Here is a 19,614-nt window from a genome sequence, read left to right as displayed (position 1 = left end):
CGGGACAGTATGAAATGTTAATATCGCGAGGATTTTGATGTGAGATTATATTGCATTGATGCATTTTCGCGCAAATATCGTAGAATTTTATGATTAATTCCGAACCTCTATCGATTGGCACTTCATGTTTTTTTTACTCCCTCGCCAACAGCTATTAATTCAATACATTGCCATAAGTATGTTCATTGAGGGAAATAAATTTATTGATTGACTTCATTGTTGAGCGATTTTGGGGTGAATATGGCGCTTTTTCCACCAAATATCATTCAATTGATGTCGTATTTGAATTAATCGGCAATATTTACACCAGAAGCCCTGAAATGTTCATTGTGGCACGATTCTCTCATGCCAAACGCCAATACATGAATATAATCAACCTTTTATCCTTTCTATTGCGCATAATGAAGAAAAAAAATGAAAGCTCAGAATGATTGAAAATTCTTTTTGCACTTTCCAGTATTTAGAAAAAGAATGGCAGAGAAATTTTGCGAATACATCAAGTTCGGAAGCATGTAAATTTTATTGGGAGCATGAAATGGGGCGTTATGAATATGAAGATGGCACTTGAATAATTGTCGAGTGGCAGATGAGAAAAAAGCCTTCAATGAATGGGTACTTCATTGTGTCTGCGCCATGAATGGGACGATGAAAGAGGTCTAAATGCCCATGTCCCCTTCTCAATGTAAATTCGACGGTGAGAACTAGAGAGCGACACATCGAAGAAAAGAGTCTCTCAGACAATTATTGCATTTGTTGAATGCCTAATTGAACCACATTTATTTGAATTTCATCATCATTTCTGTTGTCTTTCTCTTTCCCTCTTCCACTTAATGCCTCCTTTATGCTACTCTAATGTGAATGTGCGGAGCAAAAATGGAAATCAGCATTCCTTCAGATATTCTTTCTTTTTCCCTTCCTGCGTAAAAGGGATGTTTCCCTATATCGCACTTGGCGGAAATTTAATTTCACCACCTCCTTCATATTTTTGACCCTTGTAAATGGAGATGACACAAAAGTGCTTGGCAATTTTTAAGATACAGATCGACTCTCCTTTTTCTCGGCAATAAATACCAACAAAGTATTGCCGGCTTCGCATCTGGAGAGTAAAAAAAAAAATCAGTCGCCCAACGAGGAAAGCTCAAAGCTTCATCCTGTCTGCTGGGCTTAATGAAGCAACATCCAAGATTTCTTTCATCTTGATGAGTTCATGTTTATGGTGATAGAGTGTATATAGGGGAAGCGAATGGGATATTAGTTTTTACGATTTTTTTTTCTGCCTCTGCCACCCCCACTCCTCGCCAGATAAATGCGTTTTCGGCACAAACTTTCACCATCCACCCATACGCACTGGCACCGAAGAAAGCTGAAATTGGGAATTTTTTCTCCTTCCCACCAACAAAGCGAATTGTTCGAGTTCTCTGGGGGGGCGGGAGAAGAGGTGAAAGATGGGAAAATTTGTGGTGAAACTGAATTCATTCCCATTTTTTTTCTGTGAGTGCGAGCTTCTCTCCAATCCTCGACTCGATAGACATCATTCTCCTCCCTCGCGTAGATGAAAAGTTATTCTCCACTGAGTTCATTTTTTCACCTAACAAAGACAGTAAATAATAGGAGTTCAAGTTGCTAGAATGGAAACTATAAAGTTGCGGGAAACTTATAAAATTGATGCTATTTTTTAATTCTATTTTTGTCTCGTGACATACTCAGAATATTAAAGTTTCCCTGCAGATCATCTCGGAATTGGAGTTACCAAAACTTGAAGCTTTCTGTGCTTAAATTATAAGTACTTCCTGTTAACGTGCAATGTTTTTCAATTTTTTTTAATGCGACAATGTAGAAAAACACAAGAAAAGGAATTGCAAGTGTCTGTAAAAGGATTTTAGAACCGTAAAGATTCTGAATTTGCATTGGATGACGTAGTCAGGAGAAATATTGGCGTTCGGACGATATTTTACATTTTAAAACTTTTCGAATATTCATGATTCATAAGACACTCAAGTCGCTGAGAAGAGCATCGCGTAGTTATTTATGATGTAATATAATCCGACATATTTCCAAATTTGTCTCCATTCTCACTCCAAGCACATGAATGCTTTTCTATCACGTCATTTCCCAAATTATTTGAATAGTAAATTTTATCTGTATCATCGCTATAACAGAGCCTTCCCCTATATTACTCGACCTTTAGTATAGGTTCCCCTAATATTGTGATGTGGAGATAATCAGATCTGATTACTGTCTGATTACCGTCAGAAAATTATTTTTATCGGACCACTGATTAATTATATTTGGCAGATAGATCCAATAATTGTCTTATTTCTTTCCATAACAGGGAACAACAACAAACCTACGCAATCATCAGCACCCAAATTCGTATCACGTGGCCACACCTACAGAGCTGTCGTTGGTGACACACTTATGCTGCCTTGCGAAGTGGATAACTTGGGTGAGTACCATCTCAATAAATCCCACCCTCCCGGTGACTTTCGAAAAGCCTTCTTCCGTGGAAATATCAAAGTTCCCTGCCGGTTATCTGTCTTGGCAGCGCCAAGAGAGCTGAAAGAACACTGTGTGTTACATTGGGAAGAGTGAAGAAAATATCACAATCCACGTTCCCTTGTGAACTAAAGTGAGGGATTATATGAGCGAGTGTAGCTTAAAAATCAATATATTCTTGGATATTTTTTTCCCTGTGTTGTCATCTCATGTGATAGGATACTCATGCATTTCAATATTCACAAACACATCTTTGCACTCCTCAGGGGGTTGTCATTGTCTTCTCGGCTGGATAAATGACAAGAAAATTGAAAGATGATTGGAAAAATGCTTCACGTTATCAAAGAGATTAGCCAAGAGAAAATTTCAGAAAATATATCAGCATTCTGTTTCCATCAATAACTGGCAGGAATAAATTTTTTCCTGAGTATTCTCGTCTTGTCACAAGCAGACATTGTGTAAATTAAAAGGAGTATTGATGACAATCAAGTGCAAAGAATATTTATTTAGTGAATGACGCCCTCATATGAAAAGATCCCCAACGCGTATCAGTAAGAATAGTGTAAATGGTAATCTCTCTCGGAAAAGTGTCCCCCGGTGTATTTTCCCAGAGCGAAGAGATTCATGATCTTCTTGAGAGGTGTAACACAGCTGGGTTAAACAAATATCTCACGAGGGCTTTTAAACTTTTTTCCCATTTGTCATGTCCTCACTTTTTCTGGAAAAAGAAACGTGCTAATGATTTTTTCCCCACGCGAAGTCTTCATGCAAAATTCAAATTCGTCTGGGAACTGACTTAATATTGAAAAAACTGCGACCCGAACAACTTTACTGAGGGATCCAATGGTGTGGCGAGAGATTTATCGTCAGACCACGAGATGTCACGTGGAATTAAATCCGGGAGCTTCTTGTGTTTGCATATGTGGGAAAATTCACTTCCATCACAGTCATTGGATGGAAAATAATCAGATTACGCCATTTGTGAGTTCCATTTGTCTTTTCTCGGCTCCATACCATCCCGTGAGAGCCAGAAGGAAATATGATTTGAGGTCCACTTCCAATGAGTGGAAGAGGGATAAGTTGGTGAATTATGTGAGGAGGCATTTCTGTTATTCTATTTACAATACATATAATTTCCCCACTCATGCGTTCCTTTGCCCAAAAACAAGTATAACTTTTCCCAACGACCACAGACAATATATTATGTTGATGGAACAGATGTTTGTGTTACTTCACATGCTTCATGGGAAAATACTCTCTTTGCAAAAATTCCTCACGTGAAGTGGAGCATCAGTGAGGCTTAAATTAGTGAGAAGTATGGCAACAAGAGCTAGTCACAAAGAACTGCTTTTACAAAATACCTGGAGTGTATTTTCACAAAAAGATGAACGGCTAAAATGTATCTCTGTATGATACAGAATTTTCTGCACAATTGTCTTGAGTTTCCATTTACTACATGACTCACTTGCAAGGACACTATTTCACTACAAATCCCAAACTTGGATTCCACTCTTTGAAAGAATCATCAACTGAATTCCTTTGAAGTACACAAGCTTTCAGGATGTTTCATATTGCAAATGTCTTCTTAAATTCTCCCAAAAAATTCAATTTTTCACAGAACTTCCTCTACAAAATTGCCTAAATATAATCTTATACGCGCTTAATTTAATGTTAAACAAAATAATGAAAAGAAAATATATTAATGTGATACAGTATAATCAGAAAAGTTTGTGATAAACATGAAAAATTGCATAAAATCAAAGTCAAAAGAAACTTTTACTCATTTATAAGAGTTCAACCAAACTAATTTGTAGTCATAGAACACAGTTGAGGCACGCTTGAAAAATATATGGTTTGCGGCATGATGAAAAATTATTTGATACAAGTAATAGAAACTAATGAAACGAATACTTGAAGCTTCTCAATTAGTTTTCACCCATCAAACATGTCGAAAGCCAATTTAAACTCACAATCATAATATATTGTTAGTTATGTCACTGCATGAATCATTGAAACTATGTCCGCATCGTAGCATAGTCAGCAGCCTCTCATGAAAGGTGATGGCAATTGTAATAATTCTCCATGTTGTCTCATCTCATGCTGACATCTTCCTGCATTTAGTAACGTGCTAAATAGCTGCGGATAGCGTCATGTGACGAGAGTAACACAGTGTTTTCATCACTTGTCTGCCTTGCTCTGTTGTTCCGAAGAGAAGAGGTGAACATGGAACTTTTCCTGCAAGATTGAAATAAAAATAGAGTGCAAGTCCCCACATTGGAATTCATAATAACTCACTATGCAATTTCCCTGGCCTCTCCATCGTTTTGCAACACATCAGATAGTCCAACTTAAGCACCCACTCTCCCTACATCCTCCCCACAAGCCCAAGCGACACTCTCTCGTTCAACTATTTGATATTGGGGTTCTCTATATACAACTGAGGGTTGCACAGCATAAAATAGGTTGACAAAAGTTGCCCTCGTTTACTTTGTAGGAAAGAATAGGGAATTTAAACACTTTAAAGCTCAAAGGCTGTGAAATTATACCAGAAAATCGAAAGTTTCTTGAATTGTCACATTCCTAACGCCTGGTCAGAATACTAATTTAATTTAACACTTCCAAAAGCAAGTTTTAATAGAAAAAGTACATTTTCGAAGAATATTGTGAATACATTAAAGTGTCAGTTAGAACAAATATTCCTTATCATTACAGTCTTTAGGCATTTTCCCAGGAAATTCTCATTTAATGCTCTCTTACCGTGATTAATATTACATGATTTTTCAGATTTGACGTTTGCTCTTTTTTTGTATTTTTTTTCATCATATGATAGTTCAGCCACCGCCTCCAAATTAACAATGAAAGTGAAATTCAGGATAATATTAATATCATCTATTTGGGGTCACAAAGCTTCGTGGAAAGTGCCTCAATTTTTCCATTCGCCCAAGGGCTGAGAGAGAGAGGAAATTTACTAGGTATTATAGGAAGGCATTTCGTGAAGAATAACAGGGCATTTCTCACAATAGAGAGCAATCAATAAAATATTTCCTCTTTAAGTCGTAAAAGACCTACACTGAGGAGGGCAATATAACCCCCGCTGGTGGCTCTTCTCACACCCCGCCCTGGGTCATGGTTTCTGGTGACGCCCAGGCCTGTATCTATCATCAGCGAAGCCCACCCACCGTCGTGACAAGCCTTTTAGGGATGTGCGTGAACATTTCTCCTGCGATGTCATTTCTGATAATTGTGAATGAGCGAATAATTAAGTATCTTTAATCACAATTCATTGAATCAGTCCCAACCGCAGGAGAACCCCACTTAAATTAATGTCGCGATACAGACGTGAATTGGATACAAATTCCGTGAGCAGAAGCTTTTGGGGATTCGGTGAACGCCCTAGCTGAGGGTGGTTGTGTCTTTGCAGAATAGTTACAGATTACTTCTTCCTTCCTACAATTTGCTCTGTGTGATGAACGGAGTGGGTGTAGTTTTCCAAGGGCAGGGGAGGGGGCAGGGGTGGCCGGGATGGGATTACATGAGTAAAATGTATTAACAAATGTGTTGCAGATTCCAGCGACACGCAACCATGAGTGGAGGTAAAATGCCACGAGAAGGACTCATTGAGCTTTCAAAATGGTTGTCTTCTCGTGCTGAGTTACCCCATTCATCCCTATTATCGTGCCGGGGGAGGGAATTTTCATTTTGCCTCCTTGAGGAGAGCGCCTCCTTAAATGGTTAACTTGTGAGGTATTTTCATTTTCCATTCTGTACCCACAACAAGTTGAGGAATCTCTATAGAGACTCAAGAGAGCTTTCATTTTCGCGCTATGGGAGCTCCATATAAACAATAGGATGTGCTTAAACCTACAGCATGGTTGCAGAGCTGTGTGCGATCTTTAATCACTGACTATGCTAAAGAACAAGGCAGAACCATAATTGCATATTCGCTGAATTTATTTAAAGCAGCCGAATGATCGCATTAATATTAAAAAGTGCGAATGAAATATAGATTTGTGATGGAGGCTCTGTTAGTCCACCCTGTGTACGCAGTTAGGAGAAATAGAGCGGGTGAGAGTACAATGATGATCAGTGAAGTGAGCTTCCCACCCAGTGAAACTCACACTCCCTTAACATTTTGACTCCTTCAGAACTTGTATTATGTTGTTCTACCTTTACGATGCTTTCGAGAGATCTAATAACGTTTGGATTACGTCACGGTGGGGTGCACTTGGCCCTCTCGCATCGAAACTGTGGAATACCAGCAGCATACCTCCCGAAAAGTATCAATGTTTGCCAGTGTGAGCTCTAATTTATTACATATGCTCCCCACTTCTAGCCCAACCGTTGATTCCAGGGTGAAGTTGAACCTGGGCGCGCTTCCCAGATGTCGGAGACAGTGTGAGCACTTGAGGTAGAATGGAGAATGATTAAGAATTTACACCCCCCATCCGTTGAAAAGCTGGGTATTGACTTTTGTGAAGTCCTCCCGCTCGTTCTCCACATCAGCAATCATTGCCATTTGTACAATCAGCCAGACCCCATATTTCGTCATTCGTCAAAGCTTGTGTGCCATGGCATAAATGGAAATATATTTCCATTCACGGGATCAGCAGCATAACCATCCTCGCTTCAGTCGAAGCGCTCTCACAATCGCTATTGAAAAGTTGTCTGTCAGTTGGCTTAGTGTGCTGTACACCCCATGGGAGGGTCTGCAAGATGGAAATGCGTGCAAAGTGGTTTAATTGCCAAAATCTGTACCAATTAGGTGGATCATTTAAATGATTAGAATTAATTTTCCACTCACGCCGTAAATTAGCATGGAATCCACATTAAGTCTCACGGTGCAACCTCAAAGTTCCACAGCTATTAGAAAAGATGACTTTCACTCATTAACATTGAATTTACAGGCTGAGAATAGACTCTGCTCGAGGCTTTTAGATTACCCTACTCGCACTATTTAGGATATGTACGACCTTTCAACTTTAATTGTTCAAGTAATTTGAGGGTAATTTTGTGTGTTGCCAGTGTTGAGAGCGTTTTCATGAGCCCAAATAAAAACTTATAAATACAGATTTAAAGAAAAAGAAAACGTTAATTGATAGTTGGAAATTTTTAATTAAAAATACTGGCACATTGTATTTCATTGCAAGGGTGCAAAGGTCATTCAATCAAAATTTCAGGCAAAAGCATTGTAATGTGCATGGATTGACCTAAAATCAATATTTCCCATATAAGCAAACATATGCACAAATGCAAGCAATCTAGTGAACCACAAGTTACACAGCAGTTCAAATTTAAACAAGCCCCAGCGTAATCTGAACTGGATTTTATCATTATTTAACATTTAAACTATGTGATTTTTTCCAAATATAATTTTGATAATTTGAAGTGGAAAATGCAAACTCACGCTGAAAAGTCTCTAATCTGCATCACCCCATAAAGATAGGGATTAAAAAGTCCAGCTTGCATCAGTCATCTGAAGGGTATTAGCCAGCGGTAATAGTGATTATGGGGTAGTTAATAGTTTAGGGCGGATTGCTAGGGTGGATTGGAGTGGAAATACCGCCACTTTTGCGTGTCAGTGTGAGACAATTTATTATTCAATTATGTGTTTTTTTATTATCATGACTCCATTGTAACAACCATACGGTCCGACAAGCACCATTCTGAGTGCGCATTTAACATTTTTTCCCTACCTTTATGGGTGGGTGTTAAATCTCTGAAAATTTACGTATATGGGTGTAATTGATACAATAAATCAATTGATTTTTTTCTTCCGGCTCATACTTGAATATTTAGAGGAAAGTTTTATCGAGCCATCAATCAATTTCAAGCTAGAGGGAGCGGGCTTCGGAGAAGTGATTTTCCCATCAAGTGGATACATATATACATACATATCTTTTGCGTAGGAAAATTCATGAAGAGTCAGACCTTCTAGGAGCAGATCAATAACCATTTGTAGATGGGAAATGTGCAAATTTACCAACTAAAACCAACTGAAATAGTCTGCAATTTTGATAATTGATTTTGATATACCTACTTTCCCAATTGCGTGCCTCGCAGACTGATGTCGCTCATCCTGACGCTGCCAGAGAGAGAGAGATAGGCGATGATGAGGGAAAGGTAGAGGAAATATGTGAAAGATAAATGAAGCAGTTTGCAGAATCACAGAGACAGCAATTGGGCGTTCTGTGGTACTCATTCCTGCAATCAAAATCTATATGAAAATGGCACATAAAGAGCATCATTTGGATTGAATTATCCCCATTATCATCCCTCCCTGTGGGCTAAATCCCTCCGATGGGCCATGAGATGACACTATACAATGGTTTCTAGGGACAAAAAAGTCCCAGAGATGGATGTTATGGATGGAAATGGTGGGAAAAAAATTGTGTGAAAAATCCAATTTTGTAATTACCATTTTTGGAAATCACTGCAAAAGTATCACTCACGTGGAGTCTATCTCGATGCTCAAATGAGAAATACATGTACTCACTCAAATTTTACACTCAACCACAGGCAAACATAAACTGATGAAATTTAGTTTAATTATGCGTAATTATGATTTGGATTCAACCACACTGTGCTAAATCCAATTTGCATAAGTAATGTTGTTAATTAAAAACCAATAAAGTCCGCAAAAGTGTCGATATAACACTGACGAATATAACATTGTGGTTTTGTGTGAATGTTTTTGAGTAGATAATTTTTCACCATTTTCCCCGAGAGGTATTGAATTTCCAGTTTTCTATCGCAATTGTGGATTCATTGGCAGTTATTTGTGGTTGCAAATCAAATTTTAAAACTCCAAAGCATTACACAGTCGCTTATGCACATATTTTTTGAACTAGATTCATCCTCAAATACTTCATTAATCCTGCAATACGTCGAAAAGACATTGATCAATTATGGAACCATATTTAGCGAATGAATGACTCTCAATCGTATCCTCTTAATAGATCTCCAATTAACTTGGCAATGTTGACTCTTGCGCGCTCTCCTTTCACAAAGTCCCACGAGTCCTATTATATCCTCGTTCGTTCTTCTGCATTGACACTGGGTGATGCAATTGTTCTCGAGTAAGAGAGAAGTGAAAAATGCACGGAGAAAAAAAACAATGGAATGTGCGACAAAGATAAGATCGAAGAGAAAAGTTGCATGTTTGAGATTTAATATCCTGAGTGGGGAATTCTAATGGTGAAATCAGACACTGTGGCTAACATCAAAAAGCACTCAATTAAAATCTACCAGCAATGCCCCTTTGAAGCGTCACTACCGATATTTTTTTATACGCTGCTCTGGGAGATACAAAAAATATTCTGTTTGCCAATGTGACGGAGCAAAGGGTGGCATTTGGGGGGGCTGGTTTGGCATAGAAGGTGAAGAGATAGAGAAATTTGTTCCTCATGGAGGAGTGAGTAGCGAATGAGAAACAAATAAAAAGGGGAAAAAAGTTGTGGCAAAGAGGGATTCGAAATCAAATAGTTTCATGATGATGCTCTTTGTGTGATCTCCCCCCAGTTTTATGTACCCACCAAAAAGGGTTCGGGATGCAGTGGCACAAAAAGCAATTAAAATACCACTTGAGAAACTTTTCTGATTTCACTGGAAATTTTTGCCCCCTCACATAAGTGATGGTGAAAATGCTCACATCAGGAAAGCTCTGTTGCACTTCAAGTCACTTAACGAATTTTTCATTATACTTACAGAAAATGCAATTTCCGGAAGACAAAAAAATATAGTGCAAGTTTACCTTTAAGCCTTTAGCATTTTTACATTTACTATACTTTCAACACATTCAATAGTCTCGAGCTCAATTCAACAATAAGATTAGGTGATGACATATTTATATAGAGTACATAGCAATGGCAATTCATTGAAAGTATTCAAGCAGAACTAATTAATTGTATGTTGAACCTTAACATATCAATGCCAATACATCTAAATTGACCAGTCCATATGTTGAAAAATTTATACAAATTGCCCGTTAATATATATGAATGACAAAGAAACGAGATTGTGGTCGGAAGCTTGACAATACAGAGACGCAAAGTTAAAGTTAATGTCACTTTGGCTGTGTTTAAATTCACATCATCAGCTCACATAAATTCTGTAAAAATCCCTGGAATAAAATCCCTTGATTTTTTCATCACTTTAAAATCCCCACGCCATGTAAAGCGAAACTAATTCATTGTGTGACTCCCCAACTTGAGCTCTCCGTGTGTCTGCCGTGGGAAAAAGCTCATTATAAAATTTGCGAGTATCACCGTGTGCCGTCCGCTGAAAAAATCCCTTTGGAGTTTTCGTGCTGAGGCGAGTGATTAGCATCGCTCAAGAGAAAAGTTGCACAGCGTGGGAAGATTCCTAAGCGGCATAACTTTTCCCTCTCAATTTTTGGCTCTCGGGAGCTTTAAACAAGCTTCGTTACTGGGAGACTTTCTCCAACAAAAAGCAATTATTTCGAGCACATCAGGTGCCCATTTGCGGGTGTTTTCTTCTGTTATTTTCCATTGCTAATATTACCCACAATTCATGATATCTTTGAGCTATTGTGGTGGAAGTTTCCGGCAAATAAAGTATTCAGTGACCACAAAAGAATGATAAAGGGCCAAAGCGAGCGTGGAACAGATGTCTGTGTAGTGAGACGCTTCTCAAGTATATTTACTGTAAATATGTAACGTCAAAGAAGAGGTAAAGTCCCACAAAACTTAACACTCTCCCACACTTCAGAATAGTGTCTCTTTATTTGTCACAGGGAGTATGTGTGCCATTCATTCCGTATATCAGAGTGTACATAGTGAGCAAGACATCGCGACGGTAATCGAGTTGGTGTAGATAAATCTGCTTTAAAGGCGTTCAGAGAAAATAAAATTGCACCCGCGTCAAGGGGTTGTGGGTGCAGTGAAAAAGACATGGGTGTTCCCCGCTTCCATCAAGTGTCGCAATAATGTTGTGGTGGATTTTCCCAAGTAAACTTTCTTGTTCCCGTGAGAGGATGTATTTCACTTGAGATTCCAAGTTCAGCAGTTCACACGTTCCACCTTGCGCCTTTTCACTGTGACATCATCTGGCGCAATGGGACGAATCGATGCAGACACTCCAAAATTATCAGCAGAAATAGTTAAAAAGTTTCCATACAAGGGATTTCCATTCAATTACGAAGCGTCTTGCTCTTGAAAACTAAGATGGATGAACAAATAGCTGCAAGTAAAGCAAATATAAGTGACGCGTAGTAATTACTGGACAATTATACCAAATCTCAAATGCCATTTATAACTTCCTTTGTCACTTTTCCTTTGAAATTACATAATGATTCAGCCTAGGCTGGAGTTCCTTTGTAAATATCTTCGCCAATATTTTTCCTATTTTGCTCACTTCCTCTTTTTAGGGTATGTTTGTATACATATTTATTAAATGCTTTGCCATGTAAAGTGATAATTTGCATATGAATCCCTCCTGGGTTACATTGAAAGTTACTGAATTGGTTTCCGACTCCAGAAATATGCTTTTGCGACTCCCTCATTTCTCTGTTTGTAATAAATTTGACAATGGTTGCGGGTGGAAATGAACTCACTGAGTATTGTCTTTCCGCTGAATTGAGTAATTCGTCCTACACATAGTCACCATATGGACGACGAGAGGGAGGATTTCTGACTCTTCAAATATTCTATGCTGCAAATTATTCGGATGGTTGCATTTAATACATCTCTGGGTATTCAATGACAAATTTCAGGCTGTATGATTAAAGATTGTGTAGCTGTTTTTCTCTTCACCTCTTGATATAACATTCTACATGACAGATTTTCCCATTCAATGGCATATTTTTTTCATGTTGCCCAGGAATGTAGCTAAAAAGCATCGAAATGCAGGTGACTCACTAATCTCACAGGAAAAGCTCAACACATTTCAGCTGAGAGAAAATCTCCATGCGGCAAATTTCCTGGAAGCTTTTACACGAGTGATTTCTCGTCTGCGTCCCAGAGAGCCCTAATTGATTCCATTGTTGTACTAATAAATTGAAATTTCATCTTCATTCCATGCCCAAAAGGCAGGAACGAGAATGTGGCCACATTATTTGGCGCAGCTGGTGACGAAAAGTTTGCTTATTATTTGTAGTCCCTTGAGGGAATGAATTTGTTACCCAGAGTTGGTCGCGTGGGAAAAAGACGATTTACAGCTGATGGTTTTGTTGGCTTTTTTTTCCTCTCCAGTGGTTCCTTCTCCTCAGTGGGCAAAATAAGGGGATGACTTAAAGGGGTAGCTTCTGATGAATGACCAGTGGTTTCCATTTAATACCCTTTCACCCATCTCTTATATGGAAATTCATTCTTTGTAGCAATTTTCTCCAGCATGAAAACGAATTTCCAACTGTTGGGAAATCTCTCCGCCATTCAACACAAGAGCTTCCCTCCGTCCAAGCTATTTACTTCCTCATCGCAAAATCGTGCACGGTGGTACAAGTTGCTATTTGTGAAATCTACATTTTGTACAAAAGTCTCATTTCGTGTTCACAGAACATTAAATTATAGCTACAAAACCGCAATGCTCTCCTTTTTTCGTGTATAGCTCATGTAGTTTTGACCACTTGTCTTTCACTATTTGTGATTCTTAGCATGGAAGCTATCGCCCAGAGTTGTTTAGATTTCATTAAGAGCCGCACACAATAGAATTCTACTATACTAATAATAAAATCCTGATTTCTCCCTTTCTTTATCCACGAACAGCCCAATGGCTATGCACTAAGTAAAACCCTTTCTTCACAACTTATTGCTCACACTTGTTTCTTCTTCAATCGCAGGTCTATAAAATAATGCGCTCTCTTTTGACCTTAAACTAGTTTCACGTTTTGCTCGAACATGATGAAATTGCAAACCCACTGATTACTTTTTTCAACAAATTCCAATTTAAAACTTGCCGTGATCTCGTCATGCAAATTCAAGTACATTGTTATTATGTTCAGTTGTAACCTAATAACGCTTCATTCAATTTAATCGTACACAGAAAATCTCATTGTGTAGCACAAAGAAAATTCGGAAGCTAAGAAATCTATGTTGCGACTACATTTAAAGCTCCATGTCTCTTAAAGTTTTTCACTAAATTTGCAGACAGCATGATTTACTGAGGTAGGAAGAGCCAGACAGAAATAAAGCATTTTTTCGTGTTTATGCGAAATTGCAGAGCGAGGAAAAGTCCCAGAGGAAAGTTCAGAGGCAGGAATGATATTATTCTCATCAGCAAATTTTTCTTCATATAACCTACCATATGTATAAGCTGTGGTTTTACTACGGTCGAAAAAATCTCATTTACTTTCACTTTCATCCATCACTTCTCCACTTCGGCTGCAACCGCAGGACTTGAGGTGGAGGGACGCCTTTTTCGGGGCACGAGAATACAGTCAGTGCAAAAAATTGCGTGGTTAAATGGGTGTTTTTAAAGAAAAAAAAATTCAATTCAGGCAACTTCTTGTCGCTCGGTCAACGATGGGGTGGAAAGTCACGAAGGCTTTCCCGGTAATGTGCTTTCTAGGGCGTGTTCTCCGAATGTGCTTGAGGGAGCTTTTCGAGGACTTTCCGCTTTACGCCTCTTAGCTCCTTTAATCTAATTAGGTAATGAAGTTATTACTGGAGCAACATCCGTTCATTTTATATTGGATGGTAAATTCATATTTTGACTGCTGCAGGCGAATGCCTTCAGGCACATTCAAGCCAAACGATATTCACGCTTTTATGGTCATTGGCCCATTTAAGCCCGCCGGTTTATTCGACTGTCGATTTTCACCCGGGAAATTCGCCATGTCATTGTGTGTGAATAGCATTTATGCGTGCAGACGCTCGGAGAAAAGGTTTTATACAACTTTTCACTTTATTCTCCGCTCCGTGTACATAAGTCGCCATTCTATGCCATAACAAAAGTGCATGAGTTGGGCGGTTCGTGACTTCGAGTTCCGTGGAACACACCCGAAAGTGCTCGTGAGCGACTGAGTCCCTTGTCGAGGAGCATGGCTGGAAGGACGACAAAAGCAAAATAATAACCATATCACGAGATCAATTATAATCTCATCATCTGGGAATTTAACGAGCGACAAATAAAATTATTCAGACAAGACGAAATTTGATTATGCCTCCCACTTCGGGGCCTTTTGCAATTCACCGTGAATGTTTATTCCCATTTTACGAACCGTCCAAATGACACTCGTCTGATTAGCTGCATGAAGCAGCTCCCCGCGGTATTCCCGGTCCCGCGAGTCTCCGTCAAGAATACCAAATTAGTAAGTGTACAAGTGACAAATACGCGTTACTCAATCATAAACTTTTGCCTTACGTTCACTCTGTGCCACATATGCGAAATGGCACACGAAGGAAACGCGAAAGGATAAAAAATATTAATAAAATTTTTAATGGAGCTAAAATAATCGTAAAAAATATATATTAACAAGTGTTTTTGGCATTAAAAGCATTCCCTGAATTTCAATCACGCACCAAGCAAATGTTCTTTTCAGCATTCATCATTTAAATAAACGTTATTTTTTATGGGACTTTTCAATCACAAGTTCCACTTACAATTCTCTAATGATGGAAGTACAGTGAAATTTTTTATGATAGGTACTTTCCGAGAAACTCTAAGTTTGTAAGACATAAAAGCATTATTGCTGACAAGTGATTTGAGCCAACTGAAGATTGAAAATAAATGTGTGTTGTTGTAATTGTATTTTCGAAGGTGGTAAAATACCCAAAATCGTTGAAGTTGTCCTGCTAGTGCTGTTGAATCAAAGATATCTTCTAATTCAACTACAAATCTGCTGGAATTGACTCACTTTAAAGTATGAAGAGACCGAGGAAACAGCTCGTGAAGAGAGTTTATTGAATTTTTCGATGTAATGTGAGAGAGTATGAGGAAGAATGTTTCCATTATTTACTTTAAAAGAAGGTTCACCCAAAACACTTTGGCTATTGTTCAGTGAAACGTTCGGTGGCAAGAGGGATGTGTATAGTGGCCTGGTAAAGGAATTTATAGACAATACAGAATGTCTCGGGAGAGAAACTTTCAAAAATGTACGCCAAGTGGCGGCAAGGAAGGGAGTGTGGAAAAAAGGAATGTCGTTTCCCGCATAAATTGATTAAATAAATTAACTTAATGAGCGAAACTTTTACCTCAACCACCTTCCTCCCCACACGGTGAGACGCTCTGGTGGAGAACAGGGTGGGAGATCCTGGCAAAAGTTTGTCTCGGACCCACCCACTTTCCCTTCCTCACCCCATGCACGCCCACCTTTAAACCCCAAGCACGTAAATATACATTCGAAGGTGGATATAGTGAGAGCATGGTCTCTCGATTTCACTGTTCGGGCTTTGTGGGGGCGGCAGGAGGAGATCCTCCTCTGCACAAACTTTTCATACACTTTTCGTCCAACATGCCACAGCGATTTTCGCGCCACATTGCAACGCTCCTTGTCGACGCATAGTGAGGAGCATTTCTTGTCGTAAATCAAATAAAATAAAACTTCCATTGAGCTTCACCATCATCTTCATGGTTTTAGTGATAAATCAAGAAATTTTATTCCAACTTTTTCCACCCCTTCTTGGCGACTTTTTTCCCGCCACTTCGAGCCTCGTTCGCAAGTTGAATCCTTCGCTTTCTCATAACGCCCCAATGACTCCCCATTATTTATTGCAATTGTCTGTTTAATAAGGAGGCTCCCATGGAAATGAGTGAGTTTAGTGTCTGGTTGAATTTAAAATCTCAATTTATTGCGCTTTTTTCCACCCATAGTTTTCCGCTCCTTCTTTTCTTCCGCCACTGAGTTTCACTACACTTTTACGTGTATCTTATGAGATCTCCACTTTTCCTCCTTCGTTTGTGTACTTGTGCTGCCAAAGAGGCGCACACATTCAAGACAAACACTCCCATAAAAACTGACAGTCACTCCTTTTATTAATACTCCTCGAGAAATTTATTATTGCGCCATGAGAAGGAGAGTCGAGGAGATTCTCCCAGTAGACTTTGCGCGTCTCACTGGGATATTGATGACAACTCTCCATCGAGAAATCAATCAAAATCAACGAGTGAAGGGATTTTATCGGTTGGATGGAATGGAAATTTGATTCACATCTTAGAAGAAAATTGCGGAATTATTTTGACTTGATGTCTTTCTCATCGCTTTCTCAGGAGTTTTCCAGGCCTGTACATTTTTTTTCTCTTCGCACCTTGTTTCACACTTGAAATCAAGATATTGGATGAAGTTTTTGTATTTATTTCCTTCAGCCAATGCAGTAGATTTGAAGGAAAACAAAGACCTAACATATTTTCCGTAAAAAACTATACATTGTCGAAAAATGTCTTATTAGAAATTTAATAAGGAAGTTTCTTCGAGTCATATTTATCCATTTTCCAAATTAGAAAAATTATGATTCCTAAACTTTGTATTTTTCTCTGTAACTTCTCCCCTTAAAAGAATAAAACTTCATTTAAGCTCTGGGCCAGAGCGAATAATAATAAAAATAACGTAGGCTGAGAGAAATCTCTAGCAACACCAGTAATGCTCTTTTTTTATTACACTTACGTGTAATTTATTACCACTGACTGTGCAAAAAGTTCTCCATGTCGTTGGCTGATGGCAAGTGATTTTTGGCAAAAGTGCAGAGACTCGTGCGATGGAAGTGATTCTGACAATTGAAATACAAAAGTAAGGAACATATCTTGGACCATTATTTGCTAGCAACATCGCATTTACAGGAGCATTACACCTCACCAGCGGCGCGCAGAAAACATTGTTGTGCGGTTGAGAAACAAACACACGTCATCCCATCAAATGGAATGCGAGGAGAGGAAATGTGAGTGGGCAGGAGGGGTGCATGGCGTCTGGCATAAGGGAGAAATATTGCTCAATATTGTAGAAACACGGAAGGAAGTTATGGCCATCACGGCCACCTAATGGCCGTACGAAGAATTAGTGAAGTTTAATGTGCAATTTTGGGATTTCTCTCACTACTAGTCCAGGGGAGATCATTTGGAAAAGTTTCGGTCTTCATCATCAAGACGGGGAAAGGCGGCGGTGGATGGCGGGGGTGTGAGGAGTGTAAAAATGCAGACTCTTTCCTCGCACTCCTAAAACCCCGAAGACCCGCCACTTGCTCATAGTGCTTTTCCCATTTGCGGAACCTTGATTACATCATTGTTAAATATAACCTCGCCACATTCGCACCACAGACTGGCGGAAATGAAAAATCTGACAATGGAATTTCATTTGCAAAACCCCTAGTCAAAGACCCAGGGTATCATTTGCTCTAATGACACAAATTCCCGCTCCTTGTCCCTTCCCCACTCATCATTTTAAAGTATAATTTGGGGGTGATATTGTTGTCGCATGGGGCGACAGGAAGTAAGAGGCTAAAATATCTTCTATTTACCAAAACAAATTCGAGCCTCTTTTGCCACTTATGCCTCGCCGAGATAGACTCCACATGACGAACATATAGGCTGCGTTTAAGGGTGCCCCGCACTTCCGCCATGGCGGGCCAACGCGAAAATCGAGAAGTCAAAGTTTCATTATATATGACTAAACTTTGCGTTAATTACCATCACATTAATTATCGTATATATGACTGTTTTGCACAAATTAAACCCAATTGATACGGCCTCTTCACAAATTTGCTGGACACATTAAAATTAAAGCTACAACACTGCGATAGTTTTAGTGAATAGTTCGGTTACGCTATTTGAGCGAGAACAAAATTAGACTATCCAGAGAACAAAAGGCATAGCTCAAATTCATTATTGAGCTTTTAGGGTTCCCATTCAGTCATTTGTTGATAAAACTGGGTTAAGCATATGTATAATGTACACACAAGAGGAAGATGACTTACAAGAAGGCTTTCGAAGCCAGAAATAAACTGTTGGAAGCAAATATTGAATTACTAGAGAGAAGATTGAACAATTTGTTCTTTTACATCATAAATATTTAAAAATTACTATTTTTAGAAATAAAACATACCAATGAATGGAATTATTAGTGAGACTTTAACATGTCTAATCAACTTCAACTCTCACGCAAACTTCCCAAGTGTTATATTAGATGGGACGAGCAGTAAAGGTATAAAATAGGTAATTTTACTCAAATATGATATTTTGGACAAGGACAGTGTGTAATATTCAACCCATCAGAGAAGAGCCCTCGTAAATTGAGAGGCGAGATGATAGGGAAAATATCCATTAGGAGTCAGTGGTGCATTGTTCTTAATTATCCCCCATTCTCTCTGTGCGACAAATACTAAAAATGTAAGGCTAGAGAGATGATAAAAAATTGTGGTAAAAGATAATGAAATTTAGGTAGGGAAAAGTAGGAAGAAATGCGAAATGAGAAAATACCACCACAAATTATGGAGAAGGCGTCCGACCCTGTATCTTGCTAATTTACTCATTCTCAAGATCGTAAGAACGTCCAGCGTTATGGGTGAACCCAGGGGCCACCATCATGTAATTCATACAACCCCGAGCAGCACCCCAATTGTCAATGACTCGGTGGGGACTTTATCTTCCCAGCCAAGATGATTAATTGCGTGTTTAGAAAAGAGCTCAGCACGAGCGCTCGGACGCAGGAAATCAAATTTCTCACCCTGTACACGGATTCCCTTATCAATCTGGGGATGATTTAAAGAATGGCAAAAAGAGACATAAAGCAAAAAACGTGGCCTAATTAATGTTGGAAAAATAGTGACAAAATTTTAGTGTGGCTATATCAACATGCTTATCTTCATCAAGTTCCTCTGGAATCTTCTGGCTAAAATGTGTTTACTTTAATACGCTATCTTTACGGTGCCATAATTTACTGACGTCGTGAAATGATTCCCATTTTCTGCTCCGTAGAATATCTTCGTTGGAGCTAAAAGGAGAGTGTGTTTAATCACCCTGAAAAGATGAAACCTCCCCAGCGAAGGACAAAATTAACAAATTTAATATGGATTCCATTGTTGGGGAAAATGGCCTAATTTGCTAATTCAGTTTGAGATTTCTTTCAAAATTTTACATCTCTTTAAAGTCTTTAATCCATCTATAAATAAACGTCTTCGGAGATTTAAGCACGTGAGAGGTATTAATAGTTGATAGATAAAGTACATAATGTAT

At 38.8% G+C, this 19,614-nt stretch overlaps 1 protein-coding gene across 1 annotated transcript in view; it reads left to right on the top strand.

The window, feature by feature from the left end:
- LOC132258066 (protein amalgam-like) overlaps nucleotides 1-19,614 on the top strand; it is an 83,778-nt gene that overhangs the window by 44,696 nt on the left and 19,468 nt on the right. The window contains exon 3 of the mRNA XM_059755169.1: nucleotides 2,333-2,446. Within this exon, the coding sequence (XP_059611152.1) occupies nucleotides 2,333-2,446 (114 nt within the window). The remainder of the gene's footprint in view (nucleotides 1-2,332; nucleotides 2,447-19,614) is intronic.

Source organism: Phlebotomus argentipes, unplaced genomic scaffold (assembly GCF_947086385.1).
Source record: "Phlebotomus argentipes unplaced genomic scaffold, Phlebotomus argentipes genome assembly scaffold_4, whole genome shotgun sequence".
Classification (NCBI taxonomy): Eukaryota; Metazoa; Arthropoda; class Insecta; order Diptera; family Psychodidae; genus Phlebotomus; species Phlebotomus argentipes.
Note: the sequence above shows the minus strand (reverse complement) of the source record. Positions and strands in the feature narration are given on the sequence as shown.